Raw genomic sequence first — 26625 nt, forward strand, 5'->3', positions numbered from 1 at the left:
ATTGATACCAGAAAAAAAATAAAACTTTTTAAAGGTAAAAGTTATCAAATTTTCCAAAATTTTAAAATTATCTCCATTTTGATAAGTGTGTCTATAAAAGTGTAATATTTGGAATAACATCTTCTCCCTTCAACACTCCCAAAATGAATAAACATTCATGAAATGCTATATGTATTTCCCAAATGGACCCCTCATTCCATAATGGCATTGGTAAGAGAACATAACACAACAGAACCAACTACTGTAGTGCAAGATCTACAAAGGATTCTAATTTAATATGATCCTAACACAAGGTTTCTTACAGAAAGCACACATACAACGTAATACCATCAAACGAAGAAACATACACTGAGCCTATACACTAAAAAATATATGATACACTTTCCCTATCAAACATTTCCATATTGCATCTTCTTCACAATTCCTCCATGTGTTTTCCTAGATATACTGTAGTTCACTCATGAAAAATGGGCATGTAGGGAAAGAAAGATTGGTGGGGGGGGGGGGGTTGGGAGAGTGAAGTATAATGTAGTATCTCAGTGATTCCAGTGTTCAAATAGAATTTTTTTTTGTCTGTACACTCACATTTACTGAATATTAATTGTGCCGTCAGTGCTCGCCACAGTGGACTGTGTTAGTGTTCTGATAAGAGATTCAGATAGTATATAGATTTAACATTCTCATTTTTTACACTCACAATGGTTAATATTTTAAAAGACGCACTGAAAATAGTGCGAGATTCATCACAGTGCAATGGTTCACCATTCTCCGCGTCCTCCGTGGGGCCTTCAGTCACGTTCGCGGCTGTACCTTCCTCACTCACCCGAAGCATTTTGTAGGTACCACCTACTTCCTCAAGGGGAGGGAAGAGGGTGTTCCAAGCCTTTCCCTGTCTCGATTTAGACATACAGTAATTCTTATTTGGCAGCCATTTAAAAAAATATATAAAATATGTATCAAACGGAGATCCTATAAATTGATAGTCTATAAACGGGAATTCAGCTACAATCATAAAGTACATCGTATACATTATCACAAATATCATTTAAAAATAAAATTTACACACATTTGCAACAATAAAGGTAACATTTAGATATATAGAATTTTCTAAACAAAACATATATAGCTGGATATGATGACTAAGAAATACTCATCAGTAATCACATAAGACACAAATAAAATGTGTTTATATAGATTTAAATGTTTGTCATTAAAAAAGGGAAAAAAAATATATAGTAACATTCTAAAACAAATCTCAATCAATCTCTATGTCAAGACCCTTTGGTGTGATATTACACAGTCTGTGGATGCAAAATGTCTCTATTTCATAATTGATTAATTCTGTTGCCTCCTCCCCAATATGGTAAAACGATATCTATGACACAAAAAGTTAAGCCCAAAGGACCCTGTATATGTACTTTTTTTTATTTTTTAAATAGTCCGATACTATACACCGTGAGAGGTGAGAAATCTATCAATGTGTTTTATATGCTCTCATTCTAATTTTGAGATTTCTACCAGTTTGACCCATATATTGTAGCCCACGGGTATTCTAGTAAATAAACCACAACATTTGAATTTCAGTTAATAAAATGGGCTGCAGTACATTGAACTGTTCACATGTTACATTAGATGTAAAGTGTGATGATATTTTGCCTCCCAGTTTATAGGCTTTGCATTTATGGCAGTGAAAGAAACCCTTAAGTTGTTTTCATTCAACCAGCATTCTTCTTCTTTCATTCTTAGTACACTGGGTGCTAATTTATGTTTAACATTTTCTGCCCTACAGTACTAAAAATTACTTGAGGGGGATCTGGAAGGACTTATTCAAAATGGAAACTATCATTAATACATCTCAGTGATTTTTGTTTTAGCGTTTTCTTGAACTTCTGGTCTGTTGTATTGTACTTTGTAATGAAGGGGACAAATCAATTTTCTTCTTTCCTTTTTCATGGTTCCCTTGCTGATAAAAGCTTATCCTGATTTAATTTAATAGCTTTTTCTAGGGTTTCATCTACTGCTAGCCTGTCATAGTTTCTCTCTAAGCAAAAATTCTCTACAGCTTGAGATAATGCCTTAAAAATATCATAAATTGTAACCGTTCTTTTTTTTTTTTTTTTTAATCCATTGTGGATTGTGGCAACTGGTAGCCAAAAGAAAATTGCTGCCATCTACCTGTCAGAGGGGGAGCTATGGCAACAGTGAATCCCAGTGGCCGAAACCGTAAGGCGTAAGCAAAGGCGTAGTCGGGGTCACTAGCAGAGGGCGGACGCAGGCAGCAGAGAGGTATCGTCGGGGTCACTAGCAGCGGTCAGAGGAACAGGATTGGGACACAGGAACAGGACTGCAACACAGGGAAAGGACTGGAACACAGGAACAGCAACAAGACACAGCAATAGTAGGCATTGTAACAGGGGCAGAAGGAACCAGTATAAATAGGCATCTGGCTGCAGGAACAGGAAGTTTATAAAGTCAGCATTAGAGGATCAGACTTCAGAGCGAGAGGGACCGTAGAGGGAGATGCCAGCAAGGATAGGATTCAGCAGCACTCCCGGTGGAGGTGCATGGGAACTGCAGACCAGATTTTCAGGAATAACCAGACATTACTCCTCCCTTTCTCCGGACGATCCTTCTTTAGGCTTGTCCGGATATCTTCCAATATACCAATTGTGGAGCATGTACAAAATCTTCTGGTTCCTAGGACCTCTCCTCCCATGTAGCCCACCCAGTGGACCAGATATTGGAGTTTTCCTTGGTACAACCTGGAGTCCAAAATTTTCTCTACGATGAACTCTCCTCGTTATGCACCAGAACAGAGTCAGAAGGAGGAAGGCTGCATCCAGGAAAATGATTTTTCCGGAACGGTTTTAGTAAAGAAGTGTGAAAGCGAGAATTCGAGAAAAATGGTATCTGCTGTGTCGAGGAATAAGAAGAGTTATTATAAGAGAACTCTGCTAGAGGTAAAAAGTGAACCCAGTCATTGTGGATTTCCGTCAGCAAACAAAACAGTGTAAATATTGCTCCAGTGTCTGATTTGGTCCTTTCGGTCTGGCCATTGGATTGGGGGTGATAGCCAGAGGATAAATTTAAATGAATTCCCAAAGTGGAACAGATGGTCCTCCATAATCTTGAAGTGAATTATACCCTTCTATCAGATATGATCTCGTCCGGAGCCCTGTGAAGATGAAACGCCTGTCTTAAGATCAACTTGGCCATCTAATTTGCTGAAGGGAGGAGTAGCAATGAAGTGGTCCATCTTCGTAAGTTGATCCACTACTATAAGAATCGTATCATTCCCACTTGATCTGTGACCTTGGGCAAATCACTTTATCTCCCTGTGCCTCAGGCACCAAAAACATAGATTGTAAGCTCCACGGGCAGGTACTGTGTCTGCAAAAATTTTCTGTAAAGCGCTATGTAAAACTAGCAGTGCTATACAAGAACATGTTTTTATTATTATTATTATTATTATTATTATTATCTGTTACACACTGTCATCAATAGTTTTGGTTGGGATTTCTATACAATTTAACTTTAGGCAGTCTGTGGGAACGGGCATGAAGAAGGGGTGATTTAGGCCCCAAAACGTTGCCCCCCTAAAATTATCACCACATCCAGAACATGTTTTTGTGCTTTTTTTTCCCCCTCCCTTTGTTTCCTTGTGTTTCTTCATTCCCATGTTTCCCCTCCCATTCCTATATATAGCTGTTCTTTTAGGACTTCCCTCAAAACCTGCATTTAGACTGGCTCTGTATTTTACATCTACAGTATATCTCAATTTGTCTGACTCTGATTGTGTACTTGGAACCACTGTATATTTTTTGTGATTTACCCGGGGGGGTTTGAGGTTCCTCCCTGTTCCCTTGCGCCATATTTTTCAAACTACACTGTTCGTGTTTCCACATTTGTTTGGAGTGCTACCAAGCACACATACTGGTTGTATTTACTTAGAACAGGACATACAGTACACCAGTCTCTGGTTCATAGGGTCCTTAAAAATGGTACTCCATGTCTACTTTGTTCCCCTTTCCCAAAGAAAGAGGTGTCTAAGTCAAAGAGAAGAAAACCACAGAATTGATTCCACAGTTATATTTCAAAACAATAACAAGGTAAATACAATATTGAAGTTTTCTTTTACTATAAGGGTAATAAATGAGATAACTGTAAACCGTGTGACAAATCCATATATTAGTTGAGAAATAGACACATGCGTTTTAAGAATACAAGTGTTTACAGATAAAATAAGACAACATTCCCATTTGATATTTTTTCATATCTATCTAAAGATTACAGTGAGTCTTTTTCTTTTATTCACAGGTGCTTTTACACCAGGAGTGAGATATGACTTCCGAATTTATGGATCAAAGAAAGATGGAGAATATTTATTGGAAGAAAGGACAGGGTACATAAAGGAACTGGGTAATATGGAAAAACATGTTGAATAAGTATTGAATGAAATCTAATTCTGCAACGGCAATGTGTTCCCTGCCATGAAGAGCCACGAGAGTGTTTCTTTTACCGTTTATGTATGTTTTCAACTTTATACATTGGGATACAGAAAAGAACATGGGGTAAGAGGTATATTATTGGCATTTGATAAACAGATACAAATTAAAAATGGTAATAAAGGGGAGGAGAGGGCAAAAATCAACAAGCAAATGTATCCAACAGAGACCAGTGTTCAACCCGATTGATCATATTGTGCTTTGTGTGTTATTAAACATACATTAAACTCCCCCCCCCCCCCCCAATTATACTGACCACCAAATTATAGTAAGTACTAAACTGCACGTAAAGTGAATTTTGGAAATTTCCATACCACAAGTCACAACAGACGTGTGGTTATTATAAAGTAATGCAATCTTTACAAACCTAATGAGCAAATATTGTACTGTAATTCAGTGGAGTAGCACAATCATTTACAGGGGCCCATTGCCAAGTGATGAATGCACCTCAACATTTGTAGTTCTGTAGATCAGGGGTGCGCAAACATTTTAGTCTGTGTCCCCTTGCCTGCCCTCCCGCCCCCCCTTGTAAACTGTGTTTCTGACGTCATGTGACCCCGCGGCGCCAGAAGCCACCAGGAATACGATAAGGGAGGTACAGAGGCCTTGCGTCATCCCCGGGCATTTTATTTAAATGCCTTGGGGAAGAGCGTGGGGCCTCTCTAAGCGCCGTGCCCCTCAGTTTGCACACTCCTGCGGTAGATCATTCTCCCATTCTTGGTATGTATAACCACATGGAAAATCTTCATTTCATCAAAGAAATGTATTAGAGACTTACTGGCACCTGTAATCAGAATGCCATTCCACATTTGACATGAGGAGAGCCAGGTCATATCTCAGTAATGACGGTATAATCCAGTAAATCCTTAATATATTTCCTTAATTGATTGCAGAGTACCATACAGTTATAATTATATGACCGTCTTCTGTTGATCTATAAAAGCTAATGAGGCATACATCCCTTTGCACATTTGGATTCCCTTATGTTTCTACACAAAGTAAGTCATGGTGATTAAAACGTGACAAAAACTCTCCGGCAAACAAAAATACTTCTTGTAAGCACATTCACATGTCACAGACAGGTCCAGAAACCTGTCTGTCCCCATAATCTCTCAGCATACAATGCTTCAACGCAGCCAGGGATTCTGGGTAATGACAGGCAAATTACCACTCACTGCAAAACAGCAGGCATAAGCTTATCAATGTTAAAATGGATGAGGCAAAAAGTGACACCCTTGAGTTATTTGCATATCATTACCCAGAATGACAACCTTCCTAGACCAACTTGAGAAAGGTAACTTGATGCTGACCTGAAGAACCATGTAGTGACACATGGGGAGGGAGAAGGGTAGAGTACTTTTTTTTTTTTTAACTTTATTTATTAACAGGCTTTGTAAACAATACAGTGAGATACATTTTCATATATACACAAATAACAGAGTAGTGCAAAATAGCCACACAGAAACATAAATTGCATATTATATGCACATCAGGTATATTTATTATTGTGTGCATACATCGGGTAAACTATAAAGCCCCTTTTTTTCTCTCTCTAGTTATTTCAATGTGTTATTAATATTGTAAATAAGAAGAGATGAAATTAAACTTTAGCCGCTGGGATGAAAATATTGTGTGAGAGATTTCTACTAAAATACCAGCAAGCCGGAGCCTCATAGTAATAATCTGAGTACAGACTGGATCCCATCGTTAGGGAGACTAAAACAGGACATACAGTAACTGTAAGCTGAGGTTGTAGAGATTTTGGAAGACAATGCACAAGCTAACAGATGTTAAAGGTCCCTAAATATTGAGTTACCTGATGTGTCAGGATAATAAAAACTAATATTAAATCTTCAGCATTTATAACCAAAACTATTCTTTATAGTTAAATAGTCTCCAGAGCAGTGAGCTGTAGTGAGACTTAATAACACATTTAACAGAACAATAAACAGATAAAGTGATCTTCTCCCAGAGTCCTATGTTTCACCAAGGTGAGCAGTCATGTGGAGGCATTAAGAAAACATATTATAACATTACAAAACAGCATAGAGCAGGAACACAAACATAACTGTGTCTAGGACCCTGCGATAAGGAAACATGTTATATTCACACAGACACTGCAGCTCACCCAGAGTCGAACTTTAACCCTTTCGCAGTGATGAATTAAATGATTGTCTATAATATGGGAGATTATTCTGGAAGGAAAGAGGAGCGACCATAGCGAGCAGATCCACCATGAAGACCTGCCCCCCTCTGTATACAGGAATCAGGCGGTCATGTACCGCCATTTCCACGCTGCAGGTGGTAATCGGGGGTACAGCGTGTCCTCTTTCAGGAGGCAACTCCGGGGCATTTTGAAAAATAAAAGTTTATGGTCGAGAAGGAAAAGAGAAACCTTTCTCTTGTGGGATTTTGAAGTCATCATTTTTCGGCTCAGTGACTTATACATGACTGGACATGATGGAAGTCGTAGTCTGAGCCCGCTGCTGGTAAGGTAAACTTACTGATCAGATGTGCCTGGTAAGGGAGTGCTTCCGCCAGGCCTGTAAATGGCTGGCTGACCGTTGGATCAGGTAAGTCCGAGATGCTCATGCTGCTAGGTCCTTTCTCTAAAACCTTGTCCTGAGGATGAGCATTGATGCCCCCTTTCTGCAGCACTACCACTCTGGGGTATTCAGGAGTAAATTGGGCTGCAGGCAGTGGCTGTTCTTGGCCTTGCTTTGCATGCATTCCCGCCTTGGGGTAATCAGGGGTGGGTTGGGCTGTGGGCAGTGGCTGTTCTTGGCCATGTTTTACAGGCATGGTCTCTTGCTGAAATAGTGAACACCTCCATTCAGCAATTTCTCTTTTCAGAGTATCAACATATTCCCTCATATTTTGTCTAAATTCTTGCATTAACTGTGTGGTTAACAGTTCTATAAAATGAACATCAATTGTAATACCTTCTTGTTGCACCCTCCCAGTCTGCGTACGCGTATCCGCCATCTTAGGAGTTAAGACAGGCATTGTAGCAAGAATCTGTAATCTCTGAGACAAGATGCTTCTGCTGGCAGGCAGATTCTTTCCACAGCGACACTACTCCGGGCTCACCAAAAGCTCTGTCCATAGGTAATATGTCCCAGAGCACGGGCAGCAGCACCCACTGTAGATGTGATAGAGGAGATAAGGTTCCCCTCACTCACAAAGAGGCAGCTTATGGAACAAGTCCTGAGCATGTGCAGGGGGATATATGACATATTTGTATATATAATGGTAATAGTAACCAAAATAGTCATATATCAAGGAATATGTAATTCATAGTACACAGAGATAAATCCCACCTTCACAGTTGATTTATAATGTTGAGACCTATATTTACTGATATAACAGTATAAGAACCATAGGTATCCCTATATAGGATATAACAAAACCATATGAGAGACTATAGGTACTCAGGTAATATAGTAAATAGTTATGCTATCTCTATACATGGTTATATATATGTGTATGTGAGCAGTGTAGTGCTTAAATCCTTAGTAGCAAGGGGACATATCACTGCCAAGCAGAATATCCTGGGTGGTATAGGACAGAATGCCTGAATATGTTGTATGTCTATGATATCTAAACCAGCATGCTAGTTTGCTTCAGTGGAAGGTAGGCGGTCACGGAGAACCAGGTGTTACGCCGGTGCTGCCCGCAGACCAGACCCGTCCCCTGTGCTGAGGTGGGACGTAGGGATACACGCACCCGCAGCAAAGGGAGCGTGTCCGAAGTGTGGTGTTATTGTTGCCAGGCCAGGTATAGTAGTGAAGACAATACTTGCCGGTACCGGTAGTAGAGAAGGAGTAGTTATTGCCGTTGCCAAGATCAGGGATGCCAGAAGTCACGAAGTCCAAGTAGAGCCAAAGTCGAGAGCCAGAGGGGGTAGTCGTCCAATCCGCGTCAATACCTGAGGAGTCACTGAGAGAATAGTCAAATGCTTCCATACAGAACTATGTCGAGCGACGAGTGATGGGAAGCACAGGCATAATAAAGCTGGGCAGGCCAATGGGAAAAGGGGGCAGGCCTGGAGGACTGCAAGGAGTCCTCCCTGATAGGAGAGAGGTGTTACAGCCCAGCTGATTGTAATCATTGATTTGCCTTGAACTGTGTGATGCTTGGGGGCGACGCCTCACTGCAGCAGCAGTGGTTAAAAGTGCTCTGTTAGGCTTGTGCTCTGTAAACTGAGAATGCATGCACATAACGTCTGGGGCTGGCGTGCATGTAGGAGGGCGTGGGCGCGACCGGCGCTGAGCAGAGGAATCGCCGAGGGGAGTGATCCCGCGACGGCGGCAGGGGTGAGGAGCCGTGGAGACCGGTAAGGCAGGATTGTTTATTGTGTCCAGGGACTCCTTGCGGAGAGGGAGTGCTTTGTGTGAGAAGCGAGGAGAACGCCGATTCCTGACACCAGGTCAAGTCTGAAGGAAAATAATACCAAGATACAAGCCGTATTGTGAAGGCTGGATGTCACAACTCCAATGACGTCAACGCCGTGACGCCCTACTATTCCAATGTGCGTTTCGCGTGTGAACCAGATTTCTTCAAGGGGGAGGAGTCTCATTAACAGGGTAGCAACTTATTTGAGGGGGCGGGGTTTTCCGTTTTTTCAGGATTCATTTTTTTAAACCTACATTGAAAACAGCTACTGATATTACTTTTTAATCCCTTTCAATTTTGCTCATTTCAGTTCCTTCCCTGACCTTCTCCCCCGAGAGGCAAAATGCTCTTTCCCTTCTTTTAGCTGGTCTTCAGGCAGGAAGAAAACAGGTCAAAGATACAAGAAACACTTGTTATGATGGGTTCAGAAAAAAAAAAGTGTTAGTAAAACAGGTTGTTACATTGAAAATGTTGAAATCTTTTAAGTAACATGTTTATAAAATAAAACAACAAAACAGGTAGCGCTAACTACTGACAAAGATAGTAATATAATGTTTAAAACACCTAAGGTGTGGACCGAGGTTCACACATAAGGGGCTGCCTGGTGACACCACAAACTGACCCCCTGGTCAGAGCAAGAATATGGAAGAAAATATGTATCTATAGGCGCCTATTCAAACAATAACAGTAAAAAAAGGATATAAAAACCAAGCCTGTTGGACGATCAGGAAATGACTCCTCAGGGTGTGCTTAAAAAGAAGAAAGCACAATACATAGCGTAATACTGTTGTATAAAGGGACAAACAACACTAAAGACAACATACAGCTGAGAGATCAAATAGGTGAAAATATTAAAGATAAGAACATTTAATAACAAAATTCATAAGCATACATAGACATAAAAACAATTGGACACAAATGATTGTATAAGCACACTGCAACACCGGTGGATACTGATGTAGTGCCCACTCACCAGATGGATATTGTAAGCAGGCAGTGGATATATTAGAGAGTATCACCTCTCGGTGAAGTTGGCTGCATACTCCTGGGCGTCTCAGTTGGTGTGTGCACGCCAGCCGGCGTGTGAGCAGATGGTTTCCCACAGCACACTAGAAGGGACGCGCAGCTACTCCAGGTCTGCAGCAGCAGATTCAACACAACGTCACGAGCACAAGCCACCAGCTCTCTGTACTACAGCAACGCTGATTCGTTCTTGTCGTGGGGGAGATTCGCCAAACACAGTGAAGCAGAAGTGCAATATATGCAAGCAGGCTGCAGCGATGGACAGCTTGGTGCCAATCTTTGTCCTATATTAGGAGCTTTAGTAAATATAATTTGAGGGTTCTCTGGCAGTATACTTTCTAGTTCTTTATCTTTTTTTAATATTCAATGTATTTAGGTGACAAACACTCCGTACTGTACAGTGATTATAATATTTTCACCTATTTGATCTCTCAGCTGTATGTTGTCTTTAGTGTTGTTTGTCCCTTTATACAACAGTATTACGCTATGTACAGTATTGTGCTTTCTTCTTTTTAAGCACACCCTGAGGAGTCATTTCCTGATCGTCCAACATGCTTGGTTTTTATATCCTTTTTTTACTGTTATTGTTTGAATAGGCGCCTATAGATACATATTTTCTTCCATGTTATAAAATGTGTTATTGCAAGTTAAGGGTGACTGCCTCTTATTATAACTCTATATTGTAGCATGGGGATACAAGTTTGCCCTTGAATGCAAGAACATGTCTTATTTTTCTGTTTTTTATATATACTGTGTAACAAGGTCACCCCTGACTACTAATCTGCCCTTCTCCTGGCAGTAAGCCCTTGTAGTCATCATGGTTTTCCCTTTCACCTTTGGTGCTGCACTTGAGTGACAGCATGGGGTGGTACATCCTGTTGTAGCTTTGACAACGGGGTGGCCGCCTTCTGGCTGTACTTAAGAGCAGGACCGCCCTAAATTTGGTTGTTGTTTCTTCCCTCCGAGGAAGGCAGGTCACACGTCTGGGAGCCTGAGATTGGGGCCTACCCATGTGCTCTTCCCTACGGGGAGGAGTGAGTATGAACTAAAACCTCTGCCTCTGCTATGGAGGTGGGGAAGAGCTAGGATGGCTGCAGGTGCCCTTGGCCTGTAGTGACGGTCCAGGGACCATCTCCAGTAAGAGCTGATCTAAAGAGACTGTATCCGGCAGAAGACTGCTGAGTAGCTGTTGTGTTACTGCAAAGTGTGGAGTAATAAACCATTCCTGTTTGCATTATACCTCTGGCCTGGTGTGTGATCTAACTAGGGGGAGAGGTACAAGTTTTACCGTGAGAGATCATCTCCATATCCCTGGAACCTATGGCAGATGCAGGCGCTGCCCTGCTAAGTATTATGTGGGGTATGAACCCCAGAAGCCTGTTCCTGTGTCCCAAAGTCATCGCGGACCCTCTTGTTACCAACAGGTATGCACCACACACACCTCGTAATGGCCCCTATCTGCGATTGGTTGGGGGGAAACACCGTTACACAGTATGTGTCCTTATTTCCATGAAACTTGAACTCCGAGAGCTCAAAGTTACATCACAAATACAGTGAAATTGCTTTTCAGTAAGCAGACTTCCATGCCTTTTTCTGTCCAAGAAAAAAAAAAAAACATAACATGGCATTTGCAGTAGTATATGTTATAATTTCAATGTCATAATAAACATTTTCTCTTTTAGCTTCTTCAGTGAAAACCCCAGTTAAAATAATTAAGATTGAACCAGATGCTCTAACCATGACATGGGACCCACATCGAAAGGATGAGTCACAGAGAGGATTTATAAGCGGCTACTACGTCTATTTAAAAACCAGTGAAGGAATATGTGATTTAAAGGAATCAGCAGAACATATACCTTTAGGTAATGTCATTTAAAAAATCGTTATTTAGTTGTGCCAGTACTGAAAATAAATAGCATTTAGTTGTGCCAGTACTGAAAAAAATAGCAATTACAATGATTGACAAAACAGTACATTTATTTAATACATGGCAGAATATATGTGGCATGTACAATGTGTTTGTGTTCACCCATAAATGTTCATTCAGGCCAGATTTTTTAATCTTGAACTCTGACTCTACAGACACTTTGAGACAGATTGGGCTTTTATATGAACTCACGAGAGCCTTGGGGGGGAGGGGAGGGCAGGCGAGGGGGGAATAGTCCACCTACAAAATATAGTACACTGTAGATTTTCACTTTTGCACAGTCGTAGGGTATGTTGATTGACTGTCACAGAAGTTTGACGGGTAGATTATAGGTATTTCTAGAATTGTAAACTAAAACCTGCATTGTGATAACACTGTTATATAAATGTAGGACTATTTTACAATTTAAACTCAAGTTTATATTATTTGGCCACAGCCAATACATCATCAATAAACAGTAATGTGAAAATCTGCAAATGGTGGAAGTATGTTAAAAGGCTGAACATTTTTAGTATCAAAACTTGTCCTGGATGAACATTTCATGGTTATCAGGAGAGGGAGATTCATGGTAACCCTGAATGAAAATCAATCTGTTAGGTCAGTGCTTATCAACATTTACATTCCACAAGGAACCCCCATTTATTGGAACCTATTGCTAAAGAATCACATACATTTAACAATAGTCTACAATTACATTTTGGAATTCTCACCATTGCCGTGCATGGAAGTTTGTAATGGTTGTAACGTAAAGAGAAACATGTTGTATGGGAACCTGGTTTGAAGCCCCATACCAACTCATGTAGTCTCACTTAATCTTTCTTTGACTGAAACCAAAAAATAAAAAGTTCTCCTGAGTATGAATTCATTGTTCCTATTAGTTTTTACAGTAGAGGCAACGTTTATTCTAGCATTTGCCGTAAACTAGCCGGGTTACATTCTGGGTATGTGCTGGGTATGTTCTGGGCTAGTTTGAGGCACGTTTAAGGCATTTCTGCATTGACTAACGACCCATAGGATTAACACAGCAGGGATCCCTGGCAGTCCCATTCAATTTGAATGGGACTGCCAGGGACCCCCGCTGTTAATCTGATTAGGCCATTAATCAATGCAGAAATGCTGGGGCTAGTTTAAGGAAAGTTTAAGGCATGTATTCAGAATGTACCTGGGTGTACCTGGGTCTTTTGGGGAATTGCCACTGGTTTTTGTTCGAATAAGAGTTGCCTCTACTGTATGTACAATGCAGAATAAGTATGTACAGGCATACCCCGCATTAACGTACGCAATGGGACCAGAGCATGTATGTAAAGCGAAAATGTACTTAAAGTGAAGCACTAACTTTTCCCCACTTATCGATGCATGTACTGTACTGCAATCGTCATATACGTGCAAAACTGATGTAAATAAGACATGTATAACAGGCTCTATAGTCTCCCCGCTTGCGCACAGCTTCGGTACAGGGTATTGCTGTTCAGGACGTGCTGACAGGCGCATGCGTGAGCTGCCATTTGCCTATTGAGCGTTGTGTACTTACTCGCGAGTGTACTTAAAGTGAGTGTCCTTAAAGCGGGGTATGCCTGTACAAGTAAAGAATAAGTATGAGAAACATTATACACAAATGGCAAAGCAGCCCTGGCTACCATGTATTCAGCATCACTTGTCATTTAAATTTTCCTTATTTTTATTTTTTTTAGGTCAATCAACAGTATGCAGGTTTTCTATTCCGAATCCTGAAGAGAAAAGCTTTACTATAAATCAACTACGACCAAACACAAAGTATGAAGTGGCAGTAGTATCAGTCACTGGTGGTGGAGAAAGCGCTGTGGAGTTTAGTAAAGCCGATACTTCGTCTGATAGTGAGTATAGTGAATGAAATCATTTGTGTCCATATTCAATATGCTGTAAAAGTGCTTCCTCGTGCTGGAAAAGAGATTGTTGAACTGAATAAGTCTTAAACAGCTTTGCAGATGTACAGTATACAGGCGGTCCTCGGTTATCCAACGGAATCCGTTCTGGAAGTAGCGTTGGATAGTGAAACCGTTGTAAACAGAGTCCCATGTTAATCAGTGGCGGCGAGCGTTGGATAATGCATTCAGCGTTGGATAACGCATTCCGGCATCGAAAAATGGCCCTTAGGGTTACATTGTAAAGCGTTGGATATGCTATTCGTTGGAAAGTGAAACGTTGGATAGCGAGGAATACCTGTAGTGTCAAAAATACTGCAAATTTACAGTATCCCATTTATTATAATATATCAAAATATTAAAAAGAACTTAAATCCTTAATACCGTTTTACCTCTAGGGATGCTTGTTATTGTAATTTCAAATTAGATTTTTTCACAAAAATGTTCTCAATTAAGGAGACATTTTCTCTTACCAAAGTTTTGTTTTAATAACTGCAGCAGTTCCTTGCCTTTACAGCAATGCAATTATCTAAGCAGCCGATCGATATGTGAAGATCCTGCTTCCCAGGGCAAGCAATATGGCCGCATATTTAAAAAAAGGAAGTGGTGTAGCTTCCTAAATGGTGGCTATAGCGACTCTGATATTGCAGGAGTTGGAATAGGCAAAGAGGAATATAAACTGAGCTTGTTGGCGGATGAAATATTGCGTACTCTCACAAGGCCTCTAAAGACCCTTCCAAGCTTATATAAAACATTGACACTTTGAAACAATTTCTGGCTTTAAGGTGAACACTAGCAAGTCAGAAGCCTTAAATATAAATTTACCTCCAGAATCAGTCGCACTAATAGTCTCCAACACTAATTTTACCTGGCAAAAAAAAAATATCAAGTATCTTGGTGTAAGGATCACAAATGAATATTCTTCATTATATCAAGCTAACTATCCATATATAATGCAAAACCTTTAAAAAAAAGAAAGAAAAAAAAATCTAAATTAGGTCCTTCAGCTAATTTGATGTCATCTCATAAGAAACTCCCCACGCCTCCATACAGAGAATAACCAAATATGGCCCATGTACTAGAATGTTCTCAGAGCTTCCATCATAACCTCTTTTGATTTGCATCAGCTAAAGCCACATTTGTCAATCACTCAAGTGTCAACCTAAACAGTGTTTCTCTATAGAGACCTCAAGACAGCTGCACCCTCATTATAACTTTCTAATGTAACTGGATATATAATCAGAATGTACCAATTAAGAATATGCAACATATGTAATCTATAGAAAGAACCATCAACATTATACTGCACACCATGACATTTTGTCTTCATAACAGATTCACACATTTACTATATAATTATTGGAACTGAACTTCTTACATAAGACACCAGCCCTACTACACAAATGTTTGACATTGCATCTATTAAACAAAGCAAACTGATAAATCATAGAGTCGCTGCAGCGAGATGTGTTATTGCAACGGCCTGGCGAGGTCCTATAACTAAAATTCCCACAATTATAAATAACATTTGGAAAGTTCTATCCGTGGAGAAACTCACTGCGCGGGTTAATGACACAACTGATAAATTTGATAAGACCTGGTCTCCATGGATAGAAAAAAAACTTGCATAAACACTTCGACAAAACAACTTTAATACTCTAGCCAGGATTGCCCTGAAGCAGAATAGACCATTTTCTACCTGGATAGATACGAGTCTTATTGGAACTGGTATGTTCTCGGGTGAGAGGTACATGGTATCTATCCCTCCTAGGTTATTTCCATTCCAGGTCTTCCCCTTATACAGTTGTGTGAAAAAGCAAGTACACCCTCTTTGAATTCTATGGTTTTACATATTAGGACATAATAACAATCATCTGTTCCTTAGCAGGTCTTAAAATTAGGTAAATACAACCTCAGGTGAACAACAACACATGACATATTACACTGTGTCATGTACTTTTCAGTGAACCATAGTTTGTGTACTATACAGTGAGCATTCAAGGCTTTGTACTTCAGATAAACAAAACAAAAGTCTTTGTAGGTCTAGTTTATTGGAGAGGTCATTGGATATATATATATATATATATATATATATATATATATATATATATATATATATATATATATATCCTCTCTTCAGAATCACCGGATTACAGCATGGATATGTAGCAGGCTGATCAGCCTGCTCTGCAGCAGATAGCAAAATATTCCTCCCACTGCTCTCATGGCTTGCTCTGTATTCACTCCACACAATACTGGCTCGATGCTGGCTCCTCCTACGCATTTCACCACTTGATGTGGCTTCGTCAGGGATCGTAGAGATACAATAGTGTTAAAAAATATCAGTAGGATGCCCTTGAAATACTTCAGCAATGTAATATAACTTAATGTACTGTATTACAATGAAAGCATAATAGCCAATAGAGGAGGTCATATAATATTAACTAGAGCTGGATAATAAATATGCAGCATATACGTTTATTCTGTGGATGCTCATTTTTCTATATAGATATGCTGCTCATAAGTAAGTACAATGACTCACTGTTTTGTTTTGCAGCACGAGCAGTGATCCTTGTAATTGTCCTGTCTGTGATCATCTTTTCGATCATGGCGCTGATGCTACTTATTATGGGCTACTGGAAGAGAAAATGGTAGGTTTTTTCAGGAAACAAAAGCTTTTAAGGAGCAACCCAAGCCGGTTTAACTTTTTTCATTTTTTTTTTTAACATCGGTTTTAAACTGGGGGCCCTCGGAGATGAACCCCATTAATTCAGCTCTGACGACCACCTCCTTCCGGAGATATTTACCTCCATAGTGGGTGCCGGTAGCCGCTCTGGCTGAGCTTGCTGGGTTTTAAAATTTAAAGCTCCTGTGTCACGCGGGCCAATAGGAAGTCGAACCTAATGACATCACAGCTTCCTAATTGCCCACGGGAGCTTTGAAACACCACCATAACTTGAACCCTGCTAGCCAAGCGGAACGGCTATCAGCACCCCCTACGGAGGCAAGTATCTCTGGAAGCAGGGGGCTCCAGAGCTCAAATTAATGTGTTTCAGCTCCAGAGACCCCCTGCTTCAATCCAATGTAAAACAATGATAAAAAATTAAAACAAGGGGATCTGTGCTCTCCGATTTCTCTCAGGGCATCTGACCTGGAACTATCTACTCCCCTTCCATGGCCATATTTCAGCTACTCAATGAAGTGAAACAAAAATAAAATCCTTATTTTCTGTGCATCGAAGATGCCCCCTTTTATGACACTTCAGAGGATTTTGGTGGCGGATGTGCAATGTAATGCCTTTCCACAGCCAGAACAGGTGACAGTATCCCACATAATCCTAACGCCCTCTGTATCAAGTGTCAAAGATAAAGGCTGTAAAGTTTTCCTGTGGGTACCCAAAGAATGTACCTGAATAGAGGGGCTTCACCCTACAGCAGGTGTGGCCATCTCCAGTTCTCAAGGGCCACCAACAAGCCAAGTCTTCATGATATCCCTGCTCCAGGAGAGGTGGCTGTCATTAGGACTGAGCCACTGATTGAGCAACCCTTGCTGAAGCAGGAATACCCTTAAAACCTGACCTGTTTGTGGCCCTTGATGACTGGAGTTGGCCACCCCTGCCTTACAGTAGTCTTCCAGTGGGAGCAACTTTGGTAGGGGCTCTGCAACTCCACGGGAGGAAACTTTGACTGCATTTATCTGAAACCTATAATAAATGCCAGGGAACAAACTGCCAGAATGACCGCGCCCTGATAAACTCATCCGATTCGCTAATTTCTTTTTTTCTTTCTAGGTTAAAGGACTTGTGCTACCCTGACATTCCCGATCCACATAAGAGCAGGGTCCTTTCCCTAGGTGTATTGAAGGTGAAGCATTATAATTTGATCGAAATAATGCAATACAAATGTTACATACATGTTTTTTCTTCATTAGCATTATAGACCCTTTCTTCTCTAAGAGAGCTCTGAAAGCTTGGTTGTATGTATGAAAATAAATGAATTCTCTGTTATGTGTATTTTAAAAAAGCAGTTCCTCCTACTCATTTTTTCTTTTAGCCCCCATTGTTTCTTTGGGTTTTTTTTTACATGGTGAAAACCAGGGGTGCCCCTAAACCAGACACCACTATTTTCAGCTGCAGACCCCTCTGGTTCAGGAGATATTTACCGGAGAAAATATAGTTGGCAAATCCCTGGACAATAGGAAGCTGCATCATCATCAATTGTGGCTTCCTATCAGATGGCCATTTAAATAATTTACCTGAAAGTAATGCCAGTACCTTCACCAGTAAGTATCTTAGTAACTGGTAAGTCACCGGAGCTGAAAATTGTGCAGTTCAGTTCTAGAGAATTGGTTCCAAAAAAAGGGGGGGTTAGTTAGGGTGGATTTCTCCTTTAAGAACACCCAGTGAGTAGTAAATAGGGCATTAGTGGTGGGAGTGGCTTTAAGGCGTATCTACTGGCGCACTTTACACATGCTATGCTTTTTGGTGGAGGAAGACAAATACTGTAAACCAAAAAAGGATTGAGTTGCAAGCACTCTTCCATATACTTGTTTTCAATGATTTAACATAGTTTCCTCAGGGTAACGGGATGTCCTGGGGAAAGTGTGTTTATATAATTAAAACATTTACACTGTTCATGAATTAATTAATACCTGTGGGTTTAGCGCCTCAACTCTGGTCTGCACAAGAAAGACTTTCAACCGGTAGGTTTAATAGGACCTCCTGCCCCTTTACTCGCCAGTGGCATTTCCTGTACACGCAAGGGCTAGATAGTGTAGTTTATTCATTTTATCCTGCTTCAACTCCAACTGGAGGGCTAATGTTTGTTTAAGCATCCCTTCGGGGATAGCTTGGGCTGAGATGGATAGCAGGCATTGGTCTCTTACCATAACATCAGGTGGAAATGTGAAGATAAGAAGCCTGAAGTCTACCTTCCACGCTGAGCTGCTTCTCAGTGGGGGGACGAGAGATCGTCCAGGCTCATGGGCGTATGCGGGTAAGTGCCTCTCTCTACATACAGTGTATATACCTCTGCGATATGGCACCAAAAACAAGAGTCCTTTGGGCAGAAGTAAGGAAAGGATCTAGGACCAGAAGTGCGTCTCATCTGATGTCAGGACTTTGTATATATTTCCTGCCATGCCTCCCCAGATGTATGTTTGTGGACAGGTCTCTGCTAGCTAAGCCATGATAAGAGCCCAGGAAGGTATTATGGAAATAATATTTGTTGGTATTAGGGACTATTTGCTGCATTTTATTTTGTAGTAATGTCTTCAGTGCTGAAGGTTCCCAGGCCTCTAAGCATGAAGTAGATGTGGAAAGTGTATCTGCTAATTATAGGAAATCCTCAACCAAGACAAAGCATTTGATGTGTGTAGTTTGTGAGCAACCTATGCCAGACAAATCTTAAAATAAATATTGTATTGGTTATGTTAAGAAGATTGTAGCGAAAAAAGTTTTTTGGTAAATTTAAAGAAACGTATGAATGGTCCAAGTCAGTAAAGATGGAAAAAAGCATACCCATAGTTGAGTCTAAGGTTCCTGAGCCTTTCTTGATATATGAAGATGGAGACCATAAAATCAGCCATTAATATCCTGCAGCCAAGAGATTTCATGGCAACGATTTGAAGGACCACCATCAACATATGCCCAACTGAATGGAAAATCAAACATGTCCTCAGATTCTAGTTAATGGAAACCATTGTTTTAGCATACCTAGACGACAGCTCTTAAGTAGAGATAGGCACATTTTCTGCTGTAATCCAATGCTAATTGGTCAATTCCTTTGATCCGTGGATTAGTCTCAAGGGACTAATTCTTTTCCTCCCTGTTATTATTGAAAATTCGCCCAATGGGTTACACAAAATCAGAGCAGGAGGAGGAGTTCCAATTTAGTAGTATCTGCAGTTGTGTGTACTGTATATATCCCCTCAAATCTCCCTCCAAATAAATTATGGAGAGATGCCTGTGCTGAAAAAAGCACACACCTGAGGTATCCTGGTAGATATGCTAATGGTTATGCAAATCATATTTAAATGAGTCACATCCCACACTTCCTAAAAGGATTTCCATAAGAACTATATTGAGTTGGCAAGGGTAAGGCACCTATTGACTGGGATGGGGTACTGGTGTCTGACTCAACAGGATTAGAACCCACACAACTGCTGTTATTCAGGACAGCAGCTCTGGCAATGTGTGCACACTGTAACTGTCTATTACCATATTTCCAAGGGATATCTATTTTGTTGTTGGTAACTTTGAAAAGACTTAAAGTACAAAGTAATATTATTAATATGTACTGAGGTTATATCATATATCACATAGTTGAACCCTATATTACCCAGACTAATAAATATTGACCAATATGGGTTTGTTGCAGGCAGACAAGCCTCAGACAACACCCGTCAGATAATAGACATAGTTGATCATGTCCACCTCTCAGGTACCAAGGCAGTTTTGTCCAGCTTAGACGCAGAGAAGGCGTTTGCTAGAATTGATTGGCTATTTCTTGACAACACCTTGAGGAAATTTTGTTCTAAAGACTCATTCCTAGAAGGAGTCTGGGTGCTTTACCGCAACCCGTCGGCCATGGTGAGGCTCCCGGGTGGAAACGTCGAGCGGTTCAATATCAAGAGTGGAACGAGACAGGGTTGCCCCCTGTCCCCCCTCCTTTTTGCTCTGATCATCGAACCTCTGGCGTCCAAAATATTAATTAATCTCCTTCATTCTCACGGAGTGAGGTGTGCGATTGCGGCCTCCTGGAAGAAGGCATCCCCCCCCTCCAAGCAAATAATAAATAAGAAGATCAATGAAGTAATGCTCATGGAAAAGCTAACTGCCTTCCTTAAAAGATCTACAGCAGCTTTCTATGAAATCTGGGAACCATGGCTAACCATGTAAGTCAAACCCAAATGTTCACCTGATGTGAATGATGGGGTTAATTTGACTTGCTCAAATTAAATTGAATTGAGGGGCCTCGACTCCCGGCGACTGGGAAGGGGATCAACTTCCTTCCCTCCCCCTCCCCCCTTTTCTTGCTTCTTTTTCTCCGGACTGCAATGTGGTCTAGAGACCTCGCTTCACTTGGCGATGATCTACTCTATCCTATTTCCTTGAATTTAAAAACGGTTTTTGTATTAGGCTATAAATAATCCACCGTGTCTGTCTTAGTGTATGTATATCTGCCCAATAAAAATGTTTGGGAAAAAAAAAAAAAAAGTACTGTAGAACAGACTAGAGAATTGTATAAGATGTAAAAATGAGATCGATATCAATGACTTTTATGGCATACCTCTTTTTCACAAGATCATGCTTGTAACATGTAGTTTTCTGTTCACAGGGGAATGCAGACAGTCATGTGATGACACCCAGTCGCTGCATAGTTCAGAATCTTGAGACTGTGAACATGCAGGAATTAGAGAAACTACAAGTGTGCGAGAAACTGGAAAATGGAAAAGACCACCAATCTGATTTAAGCAATGGAGGCCTGGACAGAGATATTAAAACAATCTGCTGCCATTTGAGAGATGATGTGCATTCAGGCACTTCTCCCAGTCATATGGAGCATGCAAGAGATGTGAATCCTGCATATGAAAATCTGCATGAAGCATTATACCAGCCTCAACCACACACTTATTTGGAGTTTTTCAACACAAACTATTGTAACACACCAGAATATAAGCCTCAAATTGAAGTTCCTCACAAACGTTTTCAATTTAATGATCTTCATAATTCATCCATTCCATTGGCGTCGATGGGTTACAAGACTGAAGCAGATTTAATATGGAGTATTGTTACTTCTGAAGACCTTCCTAGCTTTGACGATGGGGCAATGAGCCCTACATCCCTTAGCTCTGCTGCATTCCTACTTAAAGATTAGGGCAGAGCAGGATAAAATTGTCAGTACTCATCCATATCTACTTATACCTGCTACTGGCAATTAACTCTTAAAGAGTGAAGTCAAAATCCAAGCCTCAGAAGTGAAAGCTCACCAGAAGTCCACCCAAGTGCAAGAAATACCACGTCTGTGCCATTACTTCCTGCAGCAACATCCAGTTTTGCATTGTATTTTTTATTATCTTTTTATGTACTTTCTGCATTAGTTTTTTTTAAAACTTATTTCTTTCTACGATTTAAGAACAAACAGACATGGATGAGGTCCTAATGAACCAATTTTAAACAGATGTTTGTAGGCAGATGCCAAGCCTCAATATGAATGATTTATTCATTGGGACTTCTTTGGTTTAACAGCTCAGGTACAAATCAGTCAAGAATAATTTCCAATGAAAAAAAATCCAGTACTAATGCAACTTCAGAATGTTGCTCCAAAGAACATTAAAACAAATACACTGTGAAAACTCAGTTAACCCTTAACTCTTTGAGTGGTGGAATGCCCCTGGCACCAGAACCGTGCAATTCCTTGTGTATAGATCAAATGGCATGTATGTGTCCATCAGGGGGAGAAAAAACAACTAATTCTCCTCCTGTTCCAATCAAGAACACAGACACATGAAGATATTACAGACTTAATCGGCTGCTCCCATGGTACACGCTGCTTTGCCTTCCTGAGAACTGCACCACAGAAGTTACATTTATTTGCTATTGCACAAATGAAGTCACAGAAACAGTATGGGTTTCCAAACCTAATCTTCTTTGTCCTGTGCTTGTACTTTTAAAAATGTGCTTACCGTGTGGAGGCTTTCATGCTTAGATGTCCCCGAACAACCTAATCCTGTGTGAAATGTTACTTTTCACTGTATGCTCTATTGAGGATTTCAACATGTTTGGGGCACACAGCTCTGATGTGAAAGGGCTGCCATAGCAAAAAAAAAATAAGGAAGTGTAACATACTTACGTTTTGGTTAAACCGTAAACCTAAATGTGACACAATGGTTGAGATAACAGAGACCAATATTTCCAATTTTCAACATACTGAACCCAGAAGAGGTACGCTTCTAGAAATTATGGCTTGAAGTGCCAGGCCAAACCATAACAATGCAGATATCTTTTCTGGCAGACCGATTTGTAAATGTTTTAATTTTGGATCTTGTACCCTAAAACTATTTTCAATTTGTTGTTATATCACAAGTTTGTTGTGGACTCTGACAGATCAAATCTATACATTTTCTAATAGTAACCGAGGAGTTGGAGATTTATTTTGTGAAATGCAGAAATAGCCCCACATCTTCCTCAATGTTTCAGTGCCGAGTAAATGAGTATACTTCAGTATTAGGTGCTACCTTCTTTCTATTTGGACCAACAATAGAACAAGCTTTCAAGACTTCGCTGTTGCTCGGGTCACCAATACTGATTTACACAATATTTCATGAGCTTAACACAGATATAAAAAAAAAAGAACACGATCGTCATCTACGGCCAATGATGTAGAAAAGGAATAAACAGACAGGGCAATAAATGGATGAAAGGGACAGTGAGACACAGGACCCATACATCCATCAGCAATGTGCAGGGGGGTGGGGATGAATTGTAAAATACACATACTGTAGGCAGGGAGAAACACTACAACAAAATTATGGTAGTGGGTTTAAAACCCCATATCAGCATTATGTCCTCTTGTTTTAGTGTCAAAGTGTATTATGCACACTGCTGATGGATGTACAGTATAGTCCTGTGTCACTGTCCCTTTCCTCCATTAATTCTGTGTCTCTTTATTCCTTCTCTGCATCAACTGCCTTAGCTGGCTACCTAGTTTTTCTTTTTTTTACAGCGGTGTTAAACTTATGGAATCTTTGTAAATCAGTATTGCTGACCCGAGGAAGAACTCTCGAAAGTTTGTCTTATAATATCTATTGTTAGGCCAAATTAAAAAAAAAAAAAAAAAGTATCACCTAATACTCAAGTACTCATTTACGCTGAACTATTACAACTGGACTAACATGGTTATTTCTACTTAATTCAATGTTTCAAGAAACAAATTATTTTCCTGCACCGGGAACCTCTCTGCAGTCAGGGGTTTCCACAGTCATTTTAACCCAGCAAGACCCTGCAAATGTAGTCAGGATACATCTGTACATTGATGAAATTTAATATATACATTTTCAATAAGCATATCATGATTGCATCTGGTATGGAGGGGAATTGCACCATGGATTTGTAGATTGCATGAAGTACAGCTGATTTTACCATTCATTTTTACCTGTTCTCGCATTGGACTACTATTGGGAGGTGTGCAGTGTGCAAATTAGTCTATCTGAACAAACTCCTCACCCCTACCACATGCAGCACTTATCTGAGATCTGACTCCAAAAGACTGTTCATGGTCCCAAGGTTCAATGTATCCGGCCGCTCCCCCTTCTCTTACCGTGCACCCCAAAACTGAAACAATCTATCGGAGACTCTCACAGACACCACCAGTCTAAGTTCTTCCAAAACTAAAGCAGTCTCATATTTTAATCTGGTCTGTAACTGGTACATACGCATATAATATATATTATCTCTAACTGTGCATGCAATGTCTTGTATATAATGTATATCCTGTTCACTTATGTAACGTATTATTTGTCATCATAACTCTATACGCAGGACATACTTGAAAACGAGAGGTAACTCCCAATGTATTACTTCCTGGGAAAACATTTTATAAATAAGATATCATACATTAATCTAGTTGCGATGTTAAAGTGCAGTTCACTCTATGACCAAAGATACCTAATGGCATTAATATGGGTTAAGTGTTATCTTTTAATAAAAAATGGAAAAAAAATCCTATCAAGCTATTTTCTATGGGAGTTTAAAAAACGAATACGTGCCAAAACGAAACACCCATTTAAATGATTATTAATAAATGAAAGAACTAGAAACAATAGTATGAAAGTAGTTTTTTTTTTTTAATGTTTTTGTACCATATAGATTGAATATGTATCTATTTTTTTATATACTTATTAAACAGTTATAGTTTGTAATATGTGTGTGTTATTTGTTTGTGTCAAAAAGACCAATCAGTATGCTGGAAGGAATCCATAATGAATGCTCAGTTTACAAAAATGTGATGCATTGCACAAGAAACCGCTTCAAAAGTGAATGAACGATAAGTGCACCACTTTCACGCTTTAATTTCAGCTGTGGAGACACCCTGCTTCCAAACCATGTAAAAAAAAAAAATAGGACGCAAGGCTAAGTTTTATTATATCGAAACTGCGCTTTCAAATGCATGAGCATGGTATAAACTAAAAAAGTATTAAACTGTATAAGCAATCATTTTTAATGAAAAAAGAGGGGCACATGTATAGCAAGTAAAACAAACTTATATTGATAGCAGAGAAAGAGAGAAACTGGCGCACAGCCAATGGAGTGGGTCCCAAAATGATGTATAAAAATCTATCTTTATTAATCCATCATAAAAAAGGAGGCGGTAAACACCCCCCTACGCGTTTTGTGTATACAATACACTTTATCAAGGAGTATGCAGTGTCATAACATAACTTCCTTTTATACATCCCCCTGTTTTCCCATTTCGCGCCAAATTGATGACGTAAGCCCGCTCCAAGCCCGCTACTTTGGTCCGCCCCCATCAGCCCTCCGAACAACCCAGGGGAGGGGCACCAGCACAAGAAACGCCCACTATCCAATCCATTCGCGGGAAAACGGAGATGCGCTCGGCACACCCCCAATGGAGGCCGCTGATCCCCTGTCTGGGAGCAGCATCAGTGTGAAGTTGCCGCCCCCCCTTACTCTCCACACCGTTACCAGGGGTGGTCCCATTCAACCAGTGCCGAACCCTAACTCTGCCCTTTTCCCGCGATGCATGATGAGTAAATCAAGGGAGAGGAACTCCACCCCCAGAGGCTCCGGGACCAATGAGAACGAACCCGGAGAGAAACATGCCTCCACGTCATCATCTGTTGCTGGGTAGATCATAAGGGATATATAAGCTAAATAAAACTTTATTACATTTCTATTCTGATAAATGTTTCATATCAAAGAATCTTAAGATATATTTTCATCTATCTATAGAATTTGTAACAGAAAACATACTATACCACCCTGGTAACCGTGCAGTAGGTTCAAATATATTAGTAATCATTAGCATTATAATCAATATTTGGAACAGTATTCTAACGTCCAAACAACAGCAAATCTAACAAACCCCAGAAGATAAACATAGCAAATCTGAAAACTCAAATATAGTTCAATCACATCGGTATTTAAAAATTCATGAGCTTGAAAATATTAGAAACTTTTTTGAAAAAAATAGAACAATTGAAAAATTCTTTATCTCCCTTAAATATAGGATAACAGAATATTACATATTTATATATATATATATATATGGGGAAAGACAGGGTTGCAGACCTGTCTAAGACAGGCAAATGAACATACAGTAATATTTACAGTTGCTTTATGCTTTACTGTGGAGGGTTTTTGTCACTTTTTGTTTACCCACCATAACCTTAATAATATATATATAGATATTTGAGTTATTCAATCTTTTCAAGATTCACACAAAATATATGCCGGGTAATTACTAATTGATCTTTGAAATTAAACAAATAAAAAAGGATAGATTATAAAATGAAAAGGGGAAAATTACTAAATGAAGAGGAAAAATTGAGGAGGAAAAATTGAATGGAGAGGAACAGTTGAATTAGATGAACTGAAAAGAAAAAGGAAGAGGAAAAATCAACAGACATACACATATATATACCGTTATAATACATCTTCAACGTCATATAGCATACAAATCATATTGTGGCATAAAATAATAATAATAATTCATAATTAATATACGCAAAAGGTCCCTTTCATGAATAAACCTATTCTTGATATTATAGATCCTAATATTTGCTGTTTAATTTTTTTTTTAATAACAACAACAATATATATCTTAGTAATGAAATTGGAATTACAACTATATGA

General features: G+C 39.8%; 1 protein-coding gene and 1 long non-coding RNA gene across 7 annotated transcripts in view; both read left to right on the forward strand.

The window, feature by feature from the left end:
- Positions 1–24671, forward strand: part of OSMR (oncostatin M receptor) — a 98391-nt gene extending 73720 nt beyond the window's left edge. For all 6 annotated transcript variants that reach the window (XM_075588523.1, XM_075588503.1, XM_075588510.1 and 3 more), the window contains 6 exons: positions 4318–4419; positions 11606–11785; positions 13542–13703; positions 16309–16402; positions 17542–17614; positions 21089–24671. In XM_075588523.1, the coding sequence (XP_075444638.1) occupies positions 4318–4419; positions 11606–11785; positions 13542–13703; positions 16309–16402; positions 17542–17614; positions 21089–21628 (1151 nt within the window). In that variant the 3' untranslated portion in view covers positions 21629–24671. The remainder of the gene's footprint in view (positions 1–4317; positions 4420–11605; positions 11786–13541; positions 13704–16308; positions 16403–17541; positions 17615–21088) is intronic.
- On the forward strand, positions 4433–9417 carry LOC142488165 (uncharacterized). The gene is made up of 2 exons (XR_012799394.1): positions 4433–8160; positions 8935–9417. It is a non-coding gene; the product is annotated as an uncharacterized LOC142488165 (long non-coding RNA).
- Positions 24672–26625: the final 1954 nt, after the last annotated feature.

This window comes from Ascaphus truei, chromosome 1, assembly GCF_040206685.1.
Source record: "Ascaphus truei isolate aAscTru1 chromosome 1, aAscTru1.hap1, whole genome shotgun sequence".
NCBI lineage: Eukaryota > Metazoa > Chordata > Amphibia > Anura > Ascaphidae > Ascaphus > Ascaphus truei.